This window comes from Squalius cephalus (genome assembly GCF_949319135.1).
Source record: "Squalius cephalus genome assembly, chromosome: 8".
Lineage (NCBI taxonomy): Eukaryota > Metazoa > Chordata > Actinopteri > Cypriniformes > Leuciscidae > Squalius > Squalius cephalus.
In genome coordinates this window covers 33845054-33860250 of record NC_137129.1, presented here as the reverse complement: position 1 = coordinate 33860250, position 15197 = coordinate 33845054, and the positions used below count along the sequence as shown (strand labels likewise).

Below are 15197 nucleotides of genomic sequence, written 5' to 3'. Positions count from 1 at the left end.
AGGGATAATGGAGGATAGAGGAAACACAGTTAATGAGGCCCTGCACACATGAATAGATGATGCTGCTTTTTTTGCTGAATCTGTGAGATGATTCTTTTCTTCTACATCAGAATTTGGCCACTGGGAGATGAGGAGATAAATTGGATTACAGATGGTGTAGAAAAGATTATCAAGTGCCCATTCTGTTATTTGCCTGTTAATAAACTTGTTCTAAATAAAGATAATAATCTAATAATCACGAATTTTGGAGTTTAGCTTTAAAGTCAGTGGCTGGATGCTGTTTTCTGTGTTGAATGTTGCTCAGCGTTCAAAGGATACAAAATTAGCCAGTCAGTAACAGTAATTTGGTATATGTGTGTGTGTGCGTTTTTATTTAAATGTAATTTAAATTTAATTTATTTTATTTGATTCTTTGTTTTCATTATAATTGTCTTTGTTGACTATGAAATAGGGATTTGCATTTAGTCATTTTTTCTGCTTGATTACTTGACATACATGCTGTGGGACCTTGGATGATAGATTGAGTTCTGTGACTTGTTCAGTTCTTGTTTAATTGTTTGGTGAAAAAAATTCAGCCACTCAACTCTCCTTTTGGTTTAATCTCATAGGGAATGTGTCTGGCATGCAGAACCGCGGTGGTCAATCCAGTGTTCCTGAGGTCTCTGAGGGTCCCCATCATCGGCACCACCACCCTCCTCTATCCCTCTCACACTCTTCCTCTTGCCTTTCTCATTGCACTCTTGACCAGCCTGGAAGTGCCGCAGCTCTCCGGCCCACCAGTCGCCAGGCTAGTCCCTCCACATGCTCCTCACAGCCTGCATGCGGCCTTGACTCCCCCCCTTCGCATCACTCCCATCGGCCCCCTCCCAAAAACAACCTGCACCATGTCAACAAGATCCTCCGTGCAAAGAAGCTCCAGAGACAAGCACGCACAGGAAACAACGTAGTGAAAAAACGGGGTCCGGGTCGTCCTCGTAAATATCCGCTGCCCTCGCCTCCCCCATCACCATCACCACAAGCATCTGAACAGGAGAACCACCCGTTACCTGAAAGGCACAGAGGAAGTGTGCTCTGGGAGGGAGACACCGTGGTTGATGTCATTGAGTCTGTAGTGCAGAGCCAGCGCAGAAAGGGACGCAAGCGGAAACGCTGGGAGAGGGAGACAGAAGGAGGCGATGAGGAAGAAGAGGAACCGGAGGAGGAAAGAGAGGCGGAAGAAGAAGAAGAAGAAGAAGAAGAACGGTCAGCTGCTAGAGAGGAGGATGTGATGCCGAGAGTTAGAACAGAAGGAGGGAGGGAATGGTTGACGCAGGAAGAAATGCATTGTTTTCGCAGGTATGCTGTACAAAATACACCATTCAAATGTGTGGGGTCAGTACGATTGTTTTTCAGTACGCTGTTGTTTTGAACTTTCTATTCATCAAAGAATCTTGAAAAAAATGCATCACAGTTTCCACAAAAATATTAAGTAGAACAACTGTTTTTAATATTGATAAGCACATCACCTATTTTCTCACAGTGTCTGAAATGGCTCGATAAAGTTTTCAGTTTTGCTAAATCCCTCCTTTCCAAGAGCTTCCTCTGCTCTGATCGGTCAGATGGCCCAGTCTGTTGTTGTTGGTCTACCACTTGCAGCACGGGTCGGAAGTGAAACGGCCATCAGCATATCTGAATTTTAGTTTAAAATCTGTTTAAAATCTAAATGAAATATAAAAAAATTGGCCAATCTACTTTCGGGCTTCATGTCATGGTCAAAAAGCTCCCCAAAAATGCAGATGACATTTTTCATGATTTTTTCTTAATCTCATTATAAATAATTGTTTTTTTATTTGCAGTGCACTGGAGGGAAAACCTGATAGCCAGTCCTCCCCAGAGTGCACAGGCCCTACTACCGTGGAACAAGCCCCAACCCCATCAGTGACCACTCAACGGGAGAAGAGAGTTGCTAGACCACCCAAAAAGAAATTTCAAAAGGCGGGGCTTTACTCTGACGTGTACAAGACTGATGAGTAAGGGTGAACATGTTCAGCAAGCCCGTTTTATCATCTAACATTCATATCCCAGGTAAATAAACGTAACCTTTCTGCATTTCCCCATCAGTCCTCGCAGTCAGCTGCTACAGCTAAAGAAGGAGAAGTTAGAATACACTCCAGGTGAACATGAGTATGGCCTTCTACCTGCTCCCATTCATGTTGGTGAGTTTTTCCTTTATGCTTAACTTGCAGTTGTAACCTTTTAGTCTACAGATTTTGACATGCATCACTTAGTTTAGCACAATGTCTAATTGCTGTTTAGTCGACAGTAGGATTTTCGACATAACATTTTTAAAGAACTATTATTTAAAGAAATAAGCTTGTGGACTTGTATTGGTATACAGCTTTCAGTGTCATTCCTAACCAGTTTATTATGTATGGCCTCATGGGCAATCAGGCTGATTAGTTATGGTTTATGAGTTATGAGGTGATTCGTTGATTCAATATTGGAGTGGGGCAGCCTCAATTTAAAGGACAGAGCGCCTGAACTAATAACTGCAATTTGTCTTTGGTGTTTGTCCAGGGAAATACTTGAGACAGAAACGCATTGATTTCCAGCTGCCTTATGACATCCTGTGGCTTTGGAAACATGATCAGGTAGCTCCTTAAAACCACATCTTTCCCTGAGTTGACTGCTGTATTTGTCATTTATGTTTTTTGCTGCAAAAATAATTGTATTAATCAGTATTTTCTTCTTGTTTTCTAATAAACATCCTTAAAACAAGATACATTGACATGTAAGATAAGATTTGTTTTCAGAGAATATATCATATAAGCATAAATCTAATGATAATTAGTGAGGTTTATGAAAAAATAATTTGCCAAAAGGGATATAAAAATACATTTAATTCAGGATATATTTTCTAAAAAAAAGTTTTAATATTTAAAAAGATTTTTAGCAGTTTAATGTCTGAATGCTTGCAAAAATCTTTCTAATAAAAGATGAATCTTTGTAGCTCCACAAGAGACCCGATGTGCCTCTCTATAAGAAGATCAGATCCAGTAAGCAAATTTTTATTGTTTTGATCACTGCCCAGAACATGCTTCTGTTTCCATAAATATTCTGATTTTCAGTACTGCTCTCATTTCTGTATTGCGTTTTGTGTGCATGCTTGCGGATGATTAAGAGTAACACATTAATATTTTTTCAATTAGATGTCTATGTGGATGTGAAGCCTCTTTCTGGCTATGAAGCCACTACTTGTAACTGCAGGGCGCCTGAAGACCTCAGCGAGAGGGGCTGTCAGGACGACTGTCTAAACAGGTAACAGGGCAATTAAATACTTCATTTTTGGACCAGTCTTAAGAGGCTTACATAATCTTTTATGCGCACTCATTAGTACAGTTGTAGTTCATAATGTGGATCCCATTGGTTTCTCATCTCTCTCTCTGTCTCAGGATGATCTTTGCTGAGTGTTCTCCAAGTACATGTCCGAGTGGTGATCAGTGTGATAACCAGCATATCCAGAAGCATGAGTGGGTGCAGTGCCTTGAGCGTTTCCGAGCTGAGGGGAAGGGCTGGGGGATCCGCACCAAGCAGCCCCTACGTTCCGGCCAATTCATCATTGAGTACTTGGGAGAGGTGGTCAGCGAACATGAGTTCAGGTTAGCCGCATTTTGGCTGTAAACAACAAAAATGAGACACAGACCTTAACTAGTTTGAACATGCTACAATTTGGCATTGTCCAACCTATATTTAGACCACAATAATTTCCTTTTGTAGCCAATACAGCATCAATTTGTCTTGGGAATGACAGATACAAGTCCTGCTCAGTGGCCAGAGGGATTTTGAGTGATTTTATTGTGTGTATTGGTGCATTATCATGCTGATACACGGCACCCTCACGGCACATGGTCCTCCTGAATTGTTTGGTAGTCCTTGTCAAAGTGCCCATGGAACACATTAGAGAATGCCGTGATGTTGCAGCCCAAACCATCACTGATCCACTCCATGCTTCACTCTGGGCTTCAACAGTCCGGATGTTAAGCCTCTTTGGAGCTTCTCCACACCGTAACTCCCACGGATGTGGGAAAGACAGTGAAGGTGGACTCATTAGAGAACAATACATGTTTCACATTGTCCACAGCCCAAGATTTACACTGTTGGCACCAATGAAACCAACATTTGGCATTGGCACGAGTGACCAAAGGTTTGACCATGAATATTGACCCTGTGGAGCTCCCAACAAACAGTTTTGGTGGAAACAGGAGATTTAATTCTGTAGAGTGTTGGGCAGCTGTGGTTTTATGTTTTTTGGATACAATCCTGGTTAGTACCTGGACATTCGCTTCCTCTTGCATCGACAGTTACTCCTGTTAGATGTGGTTTGCCCTACGTGTTGGTATGCCGACATTACCCTGAATACCATAGCTCTCGATACAACATAAAGACTTGCTGTCCTGGTCACAGATGAGTCATTTATGTACATCTGGTGCACACTTTGCTCTTACTGATTGAATTTTAAATATAAATTATTAATAAAACAGGTTAATTAATTTATATTTTTTTATAATACATTATTTTTTATAACTAATTAATATAAATATAAAATAAACACAATACCTTAACCTTTATGGAATGGTGTGTATTATTTTAATTATATTATTTATTATTATTTTTATTTATTTTCTTTTATGTTTAGGAGTCGCATGATGGAGCAGTACTTCTCCCACAGCGGCAACTACTGTCTGAACCTGGACAGCGGCATGGTCATCGACAGCTACCGCATGGGCAACGAGGCTCGCTTCGTCAACCACAGCTGCGAGCCCAACTGTGAGATGCAGAAATGGTGAGTGAAACGAGACCGTTGATGAGTCACTGTTGAAGTATGGCAATAAAATCCCATCAGCTTCTGATGAATTCATAAACAGAAAGGTCATTTTTAACGGTGAGTCAGTGGGGACGTGGACAACCACGAGTACTGAGTAAGCAATGACTTTATCCTCTAGAAATTGCTGTATTATGAACAAGCCATGGTCATGTTGAAAAATTTAAGAGGAAGGTCACATTTTTCTCTTTTACTCAAGGTGTTGAAACTCGCTTCATAATAAATTAGTGTAATTAGTCGAAACATAAAGATTATATATTAGCAACAGGATCGTGAACTCAAGATCCAGGTCAGTAGCCAACATCTGCTTGGTACCGTAACACAATTACAGACACGTCGGGTTTTTGTGTACACACACAGTCTACAGAAAAATGTTATCTCTTCCATCTCTTGCTCTGTCTACGTTTTTTTTCTCTTTCTCTTTCACGCACACATACACACATTAAAAACTGTGCTTGTAGGCTGAATGGTGGCAGATCATCCATCTTTTCACACAAGAGCGATTATCTGAAGCTTGTGTTTTAGGGTGGGGGACACAGCTGTGCTGCCCAGTGTTTAGCTGTTAGAGTGCACACACACCCACATCTGTGCCAAAATGGCCTCATTCTACCTTATTGCATATTGTACAACTCAGCCTAGTTTTTCAATATCAAGTCCACAATGCTTGATGTTGCTTGACATGCTGATGGCTTGAGTTCATTTCATTTAAAAGATCGACACTCAGAGTCAGTGGTAGCTAGAATATATTTAATAATATTCCACAATATTACAGTTTTGACTGTATTTATAATCAAATAAATGCTGCCATATGAGACTTTTTTCAAAAACATTTAAAAAAAACTTGCTCACCTCAAATTTTTGAATTGTAAAGGATATATACAAATATTTTTATTAATCTCAGAAGAAAGTCTCATAAAAAGTTGAACATTGCTTGTCTGATCAGATTTTTTAGAGCTGTAACAAATTGTTTCGTAATTGCTGTAGGTTGAATGTTGAGTTTAAATCATGAATCTGTCTCTTTCTCTCAGGTCGGTGAATGGAGTGTACCGTATTGGTCTGTTTGCTCTGAAAGACATCAGCAGCGGAATAGAACTGACATATGACTACAACTTCCACTCCTTCAACATGGAAGAACAGGTATGTTAAAAGAGTTGCAGTCACCCGTGTCCCGCATGTCAGGAACATGCCTGTCTGAATCATGTACATACACGTGAACATGCAGCTGTGTTTTGTTGCGGATGCTTGTACTCTCAAGCATCATAGTCACACCTGATTCTTCCAGCCACAGAATCTAGAAGGGTTGGGACTCCAAATAACATTATATAAAATACATTATATACAGGGCTTGACATTTAACTTTTTTGCCCATCAGCCACTGTGGCTAGTGGTTTTCCAGAGTTACTAGCCACTCAGCATTTTCACTGGCCACAATTTTGACATCGATACCATGGGGATAAACTGCCATAAAGATATGTTTAATATTATCTCATAATTTGGCAGCAGGTATATTAGGCTAGTGTCACTTTAAGACCTGACGCACAGATCCATTATACTGTTACACATTACATTTTCTTTCTCAATTGTTGTGTTTATGTTCACTTAAAACATAACTAACTGTGTTTACGTGAATACTCTCAAAGAACGGCAATAAGCCCAATCCCACAGCGAAATACAAGTCCTGTAACACCAATAATATTCATCCGGAGCAAATAAAAATTAGTCAGGGGAGGCAGGTCTGTGTTGTCAGTTCACTGTCGGAGAGATGAGAGAGCGAGAAAGCGCTGGTGATATCGTCAATCTATTCTGTGGAAAATGAGTATTGGAAGCGTTTCAGTTATTTCAGTATTGATATGTATCAAAAGATCTGAGTTTTTGACAATACTACATTGCACTTAGTTTATTATTTCAGATGCCTTTTTAAAAGACTACAATTGAAAAATGTATATATTATATATAAAATTCAACCCGCCAAAGTGGCTAGTAGGAGTGACTGCGTTACACGCCACTGAAATCCTCCCGGGTGTTAATGTCAAGCCCTGATTATATTTAATATTTGTATTTTGTAAATACTTTACTTAAAGCCTTTAAATGTAATGCATTGTGAAGGTATTCATATTGTGTTATAATGCATTCTATCTTTTCATATATAATTTAGGGCTGTCAAACATGTATATATTTAAGAAATATTTGCATGTATATACTGTGTGTATATATATTTATATTATATATAATTTATATTATATATAAATATTTTCTATATAAATAGATTTTTCTTAAATATATATGCATGTGTGTGTATTTATATATAGAAAATAATTATACTCCATACACACACATATATTATGTAAACACAAACTTTTATTTTGGATGCGATTAATCGCGATTAATCGTTTGACAGCCCTAATATAATTGTAACCAAAGTCAAAGTGCATTATAATATTTTAAGATTTCTTGTTGCATCTGAATTGATCATTTGTCATGAGTTTTAACGCATTATACTTTCTAAAGGCGAAATAAATATTATAATATATTATAACTATAGTTACAATTATTCACAACAAGACCATACAATTGGCATTACAAGGCATAATTAATGTATAAAAAATAGTAGTTGCATTTAATTTTTCGTAAGCTTCTATTATTTGTATTCATTTATTATGTATTTCATATTAATAAGGTTGAAAAACAGTGTTGTGGACAGTTTACATTTATTTACTTTTTGGCAGAATCTTACTTTTCTTTCTTTTTTTAAATCTCACATTTTTGATATGTTTATTTTGATATGTGTATTTGTGATTTGTGACCACATTTTTTTCTTGCTTGCCAAATGATAATGTTTCTTTGCTCTTGTTGCTATGCAGCAAGCCTGCAAGTGTGGCTCAGAGGGTTGCCGTGGCATCATTGGCGGGAAGAGCCAGCGAATCAATGGGCTGCCTGGGAAAGGGGGCGGATCAGGGGGCGGAGCCCGAAGGCTTGGGAGACTGAAAGAGAAACGCAAGTCCAAACACTCACTGAAGAAGCGGGTAAGAGACAGTTAATTAAATAATGATGCAGTTCTGTTGGCTACAATAGCTACTAGTACAGCATAGTCCTAAGGCAAAACTCTTTTCTTCTGTTTGACCTAAGGAGGAAGAGTCCAGTGACAGCAGCAAGTTTTACCAACACCTTTTAATGAAGCCCATGTCAAACAGAGAGAGGTAGGATCCCATCACACAAGTCTAATGCATTGACATTTTTGTACCAACAACAGTAATTTTGTTTTTTTAATTTATATATGTCTATTTATCTTTATTTTTATTTAAGTAATTTTGTACTTCAACTTGCAAATGACCTGTTATAAATGCCAATCTCTCATAGTAAAGGCCCAGACATCCTCCACTGATTTCTTGTTTAATTCAGGAACTTTGTGCTGAAACATCGAGTGTTCCTGCTGCGGAATTGGGAGAAGATGCGGGAGAAACAGGAACTTCTGAAGCGAGAGGGAGAGAGAGAGCGAGAGAGGGAGAACAGCAGCCTGTCCCTTTACACACGCTGGGGAGGAGTCATCCGCGATGACGGCAACATCAAGTCAGGTGTGTGAATAATATTCATGTCAGCTGACTATTATTATGCATGCAAGTTTGTCATTTACTGCTTTGATTATTCAGACAGTTAGTAAATCATGATTAGCATTGTTTGTTTCTTTTTTCCAGATGTATTTCTGACTCAGTTCTCAGCGCTGCAGACGTCACGCTCTGTTCGCACACGCAGGCTTGCGGCAGCCGAGGAGAACACGGAAGTGACACGCACTGCACGCCTGGCACACATCTTCAAAGAGATCTGTGACATGATCACAAGCTACAAGGGTAAACAGACACTAATTCATTCAGACATACCATCACACATAAACCCATAAAAACCTGCAGTTTATGCTATTGATCTTATTGTTGGCAGTCGCTTTAATTGCTGCGTAAACATTTTCATTATGCAAAACAAGAACCAAAGTCGTAATCGTGGCATAATGGAGTTACACTGAGTTTGACATGCATTTCACATCTGTAGTTTCTCAGTTTGGTTGACTGGACTGTAATCAGTTGTGAACTTATTACTAAATGCTGACACTCGTTAGTTAATTGTTCTGATGGAAATATCATTTTAAATGATTTATTATGCAAAATTCAATTAGTGAGGTATGCAATTCTGCAAAAGGTTTTACTTTTTGATTTCATCTAGAATGTTGAATCTAATTTAAATTTAATCTTAGTGCATTTTTGTTTTATTGCTTCAGTGTCATGAGACTTGTTTGCACTTACACACTGCTTATGACCTACACACTGACAATATCAATTGCTTTCTTGTACTTTGAAGATTCATCTGGTCAGACTCTTGCTGCTCCGCTGCTGAACCTGCCTTCTAGGAAGAGGTGAGAACAATATTATGTTCTTATTACAGATTTTTTTACAATATGAATATATACTTTGTATTTATTTGGTGTTATTTATTTGGTATTAAATGGTCTGCCGACAGAGGCTTAAGGCCCTGATATACTCAGGGCTCCAGACTGCGACCAATTGGTCGCATTTTGCGACCATTTTTCCTGCCGGTGCAACCAAATATTTATTTAGGTCGCGCTGGCGCGACCACAACGATGCCGAGCAGCGAATACAAACAAAATGAAAGCGGAACGAAAATGCGCTACTCCTTTCACGGACCGTTTATTAGTTCGGACCAATAATAGACAGCGCAGCGCCCCGAACATGCCAGTCGCGGGCCGATCTCGATCACGCCTGGTTTCCACGTCAGCGCTGTTTGATCTGATATCTATGGTTTATATTATAACAGAGAACTATGCGCCGAATCGGAATGTTTTTCACTGGATCTCGCAGCGATTATGTTATTAATTCTGAGGCGAATTCAATGGATTTCTTCACTGGATCTCCTAATAACAGTGCACTTATAGAAGGCTTTCAGTCCACAAATCAGCAACATTCACCATGGATTTAATGTAGTAACTGTAACCATAATGTGACAGAAATACTTACAAGTACTACTCATCTTTTTCCAGCACTTCAAAACTATCATATATAAATGTTATTTTTAATGTGATGACCAACACATTTTTTGTTCATCCTTCAAAAATTGTCTTATTTAAACTCTTATTTAAAATAATAAAATAAATAAATTACCATTGTAAAGAGTAGGATGCTTATTGGCTATTTTCACTACCTAATATTTTTTTTTTCACTCGGTTTGCTTTTTAATTAATATTAAGACATTATGAATGATACTAATTAAAGTTAATTTCATCTACACCCTAAATTAAGCTTAGTGCTTTATTGTCAGCCCCAGTGCTATCAGATATGTTTTTGTAGAACTCAGTGGTGCCCTCAGATGTTAGTCTGGAGCCCTGTGAACTTAAAATAAAACTGCACATTGTAATATCTGTACGTTAAGTCTATTTATTATTAAATAATTTGTCAGTATTACAGTTATTTTTGTGGAAATTTGAGTAATTGCATTGCAAGCTGATTTAAGGTGTGCCCCTAAATTTTCTGCTTGCGCTCCTAAAATTTTCAGTCAGGGGCTACAACGCTCCTAGTAAAAAAAGTTAGTCTGGAGCCCTGATACTTCAAGCGAACTTGAACGAACTGGTGTGACGTCTTTTCGAGAATAAAATCAGGCCAAAACAAAGTTAGTTTGGAGCTCATTTTGGGAGTTCAAAACTACTTTCCAAAGTGAACTTTCCGTAAAAGTATATAATAGGCTGTTAAACACCTTCATACTACCATTGGTCCGTGGCGATGATGTAATAGCTAGGTGTGCTCTGAGGCTCTGCCTTATTTGATGTGGAACTTTTCTCCGGTTCTTTTCTTCTGTTCAGTATGTCGAGGTCAGACGGCACGAATAAGAGCTGGAGAGCTGCTTTATAGTAGAAATTGACTGTTTTCTCACTGCTGTTATGCGTGTTTATTGTGTTGTTGAATGTAAAGCGAGTAGCACATATTTACAAATTCATCTAAACACCGCTCTCAGTAGTGTGGGTGGCGGCGGGATGTTCGCTAACAGTATACCACAGCTTGTGCATTTCAAACTTCTTTTTACCCCTAAGCCAAGAACGAAAATGAACTTCGCCCATGAGTATATCAGGGCTTTTAGGCTATGTTCACACTGTCAGTCCAAATCGAATTATTTGTGCGTCCGACTGGAATCTGATCTAAATTATTAACTGTTCAGATCTGATTTGTGTATCCCATGGCGCTCTTTCTTTTTCCTGAATATCTGCATTGGTTTCAATGGCAATGATGTTGCGTTGATAGGGATACACCAAAAACAACAACAGCAACGTGGAAGGGTTTGTAATACAAATGTTGTCTTATTTACAATATGTAGCCGCCGTGCTGGGCTACTGTCTTATGAGGCATCGGCAGAATTGTAGGAGGCTGGTATGTGCAGCTTTATATCGTCTGCGTCGGTCTCAAAACATGTCTCTGTTATATTGCAACTTTCTACTCGACCGGCACTTTGCATCAACACAACCTTGTTTCTGCAGAGGATGTTTCCTATAACAACGTCTGACATGTTTGCGTTTCACGTAAACATGCGAAATCCGATAAGAGCATCAGACTGAAACGGATTTACAGAAATGCGATTTGAATAAGTTTTCGCATTTCTAAACTCGGATTTGTAAACTCGCATTTCATGTGATATTTTTTTATTTTAGTATTTTAATACACAAAGTATTTGGACTGACAGTCTGAACATTGCCTTAGTTGTCAGAGACCTGCAGATATGGTCTTGTGAAAGTCTGATGATTAATAACTGCAGTGAGAACAGTCTTACGGTCACTATAATGTCATCATCCTTCATGGCAATACTTTTTGTACTGTGTTCATGTGCGTCTACAGAAACATACAGTACTATGAGAAGGTCACCGATCCACTAGATCTCAGTACCATAGAGAAGCAGATCCTCACTGGACACTACAAAACCGTCGAGGCATTTGATGCGGACATGCTCAAAGTGTTTCGCAATGCTGAGGTTAGTTACACTTCTCAGGCTCTTTTCTTACTCACAAATATGATTGCTGTAAGTCTATAATGTAAATCATTATGATATCATTATAATGAATGATAATCAGATAAGTATAATGAATAAAAATCATTGTAATTAATATAAGTACTCAAGTATAATTAATAAATAAGTTATTTGGACAAAAGAGTTGTAAGATGCACTCGTTAAAAGAAACGTTAAAAGAAAGTTGTAGGAAACTCTTGAAAGAATCTTCTCTGGCTTATTCTGCAGCACTTTCCTTTATCTCTTCTTCTTCTCAACAGAAATATTATGGGCGGAAGTCTGCCCTGGGTCGTGACGTGTGCCGGCTGCGGAAGGCGTACTATGGCGCGCGTCATGAGGCCGCTGTCCAGATTGATGAGATTGTGGGCGAGACGGCCAGTGAGGCCGACAGCTCTGATTCGCTGGAGAGAGACCACGCCCACAATCACCATGACGGAGGGGGCAGCCACGACAAAGACGATGATGTCATCCGCTGCATCTGTGGCATGTACAAGGACGAAGGGCTCATGATCCAGTGTGAGAAGTGCATGGTATGTGCTCATATTTTTCAACTAACCCCTAAACATAAGTTTTCAAATTTAGCGTGCAACCTATCCCACGCCATTTGTGCTACATGATTGATATGGCTTACTCATCAAGGATGCATTAAATTGATTCAAAGTGACAGTGAAGATAAACTTACAAGTACAGTACATGTCAAAATCGAATTTTTAGTTTATTGTATTACCAAAAAATAGTTTTAGTATTTAGTTTAGTATTTAACTATTCATTATTCATATTGTTCATGTAATGTGTTGTGAATGGATTTGAAACCGTCTGTAATATATATGTTCTGTGTTTCTGTCTGTCAGGTGTGGCAGCACTGTGACTGCATGCGTTTGGAGGCAGAAGTGGAGCATTATCTCTGTGAGCTGTGTGACCCTCGTCCAGTGGACAGGGTATGTGACCTTTCAGTCTGTGTAACCTTAATTCATTCTTCCTCTCTGACTGTGTTTAGAACAGCCATATGCTCTCTTATCACAACATTTTAAAGGTCACTTTAAGATTAAGATCTTCTGTCATTCAGGAAGTTCTGAACTTTTGAAAGAGTTTTTATTTAGTCTTTTAATGCATTTCCTTTCATTGCTGCAACAGGAAGTCCCAATGGTGCCCCAACCCAGCTATGCCCAATCAGGATCCATCTATTATATATGCCTGCTGCGTGATGACTTACTATTGCATCAGGGTATGTGCATGTGTGTGTGTGTGTGTTTGTGAAATGAAATCCATGCTACCGTTCAAAGGTTTGAACAATATTCTTAAAATAAAGAAAGAAATTAATACTTTCATTCAGCAAGGACACATTAAATTGATCGAAAGTGACATTTATAATGTTGCAAAAGATTTCTATTTGAAATAAATGCTGTTCATTTTGAACTTTCTATTCATCGGAGAATCCTGAAAAAATGTATCAGGGTTTCCACGTGGAACATGGGATCATGGCTGCTGAAAGTTCAGCTTGGCCATCTCAGGAATAAATTACATTTTGAAATATATTCAAATAGAGAACAGTTCTTTTAAATTGTAATAATATTTCAAAATATTTCTGTTTTTACTGTATTTTATTGATTTTTGGTCAAATAAATGTGTTGAAATGATGTTCTGTTTGGATTTTATATTTGTAAGCATACAATATATGTGTTTATGTTTGCGTGTGGCTGTCGTAGGTGACTGTGTGTACCTCATGCGGGACAGCAGACGCACACAAGAAGGCCAGCCGGTGCGTCAATCATACCGTCTCCTGTCTCATATCAACAGAGACAAACTGGACATCTTCCGTATCGAGAAACTCTGGAAAAATGAAAAGTGAGATTTCCCACACTCCCACTATTGAAAACTTTCAGATTCAGTTCTTTATTTGGACACCTAAAACACAAATGGAGTTATTTTAAAAATGAAATCTGAGAGATTTCTCTATCCATTAACCATCTATGCAACTACCACTTTGACGCTTCAAAAAGTTCAGAAAGAGATCGTAAAACTAATCCATATGAATTGAGAGGTTTAGTCCAAATTTTCTGAAGAGACTTGATCGCTTTATCTGATGATCTGATTGGCTTGTATTCACATATAAACATTGATTTATGTAACAAACGCGAGAATGAACCTCATTGGTTCTTGCGGAAGCTCAAACGTGCTGTGTAATATGAGAATGAACGTCATTGGTTCTCGCACATCAAGCGAACATGCTTGAGCTTCCGTTTACCACAACTGATGTGTGAGTTGATAAATGTTTATATGTGAATAAAAGCCTAAATTCAATCTGTTCCTCATATAAAGAGATCGAGTCTCTTCAGAAAATTTGGACTAAACTGCTCAATTCATATGGATTAGTTTTACAATCTCTTTATGAACTTTCGAAGCATCAAATTGGTAGTTGCGTAGCTGTCAATAGAAGGACAGAAAGCGCTCAGATTTCATCAAAAAGATCTTCATTTGTGTTCCGAAGACGAACCAAAGTCTTACTGGTTTGGTATGAATTTTCATTTTTTGGGGAACTATATCTTTAAATGTGATCTGGACTCTCTTTCTCTTTCTGTAGAGGTGAAAGGTTTGCCTTTGGTCATCACTATTTCCGCCCCCATGAAACGCACCACTCTCCTTCCCGCCGCTTCTATCATAACGAGTTGTTCCGAGTGCCTCTCTATGAGATCATACCACTGGAGGCAGTGGTGGGGATGTGCTGTGTGTTGGACCTGTATACTTACTGCAAGGGTGAGATGTTCACACATACAACCGTTTGAAATAAATCAACTGTAAGATCCAAGAAATGTACTGAACCAGATGTTCCATGCTGAAAACACCACACTCTTTGCATGCTAATGACCACTTCTCTTGCTAATGGATTCAGGTCGTCCGAAAGGGGTAAAGGAACAGGACGTTTACATTTGCGACTACCGGCTGGATAAATCGGCACACCTGTTCTACAAGATCCACCGCAACCGCTACCCGGTGTGCACCAAGCCCTACGCTTTCAACCACTTCCCCAAAAGATTGGCGCCGAAGAGAGACTTCTCTGTGAGTAGTGGAGGGGGAAGAAATGTTTAAGAAAAAAATACAGATGGATGTTTTAGGACCATTAAAGACCATTATACTTTTACGAATATTACCTTTCATGCAGTGTGTAAAATAACTGTTCAGATTCACCTATAAATTACTTTATATCAAATGTTTTGTTATTTATAATATATATATTTATTATATATATAATTTTTTTTTACAGTTTGACAGTAGATGGGAAGTA

At 38.6% G+C, this 15197-nt stretch overlaps 1 protein-coding gene across 1 annotated transcript in view; it reads left to right on the top strand.

The window, feature by feature from the left end:
- ash1l (ash1 (absent, small, or homeotic)-like) overlaps window positions 1–15197 on the top strand; it is a 31581-nt gene that overhangs the window by 12223 nt on the left and 4161 nt on the right. The window contains exons 5-25 of the mRNA XM_079879565.1: window positions 609–1335; window positions 1836–2009; window positions 2101–2195; window positions 2557–2630; window positions 2990–3035; window positions 3189–3297; window positions 3432–3638; window positions 4676–4822; window positions 5890–5998; window positions 7723–7884; window positions 7988–8058; window positions 8261–8433; window positions 8554–8706; window positions 9209–9263; window positions 11746–11878; window positions 12175–12444; window positions 12766–12852; window positions 13049–13139; window positions 13621–13759; window positions 14496–14668; window positions 14805–14971. Of these exons, the coding sequence (XP_079735691.1) occupies window positions 609–1335; window positions 1836–2009; window positions 2101–2195; window positions 2557–2630; window positions 2990–3035; window positions 3189–3297; window positions 3432–3638; window positions 4676–4822; window positions 5890–5998; window positions 7723–7884; window positions 7988–8058; window positions 8261–8433; window positions 8554–8706; window positions 9209–9263; window positions 11746–11878; window positions 12175–12444; window positions 12766–12852; window positions 13049–13139; window positions 13621–13759; window positions 14496–14668; window positions 14805–14971 (3362 nt within the window). The remainder of the gene's footprint in view (window positions 1–608; window positions 1336–1835; window positions 2010–2100; window positions 2196–2556; window positions 2631–2989; window positions 3036–3188; window positions 3298–3431; window positions 3639–4675; window positions 4823–5889; window positions 5999–7722; window positions 7885–7987; window positions 8059–8260; window positions 8434–8553; window positions 8707–9208; window positions 9264–11745; window positions 11879–12174; window positions 12445–12765; window positions 12853–13048; window positions 13140–13620; window positions 13760–14495; window positions 14669–14804; window positions 14972–15197) is intronic.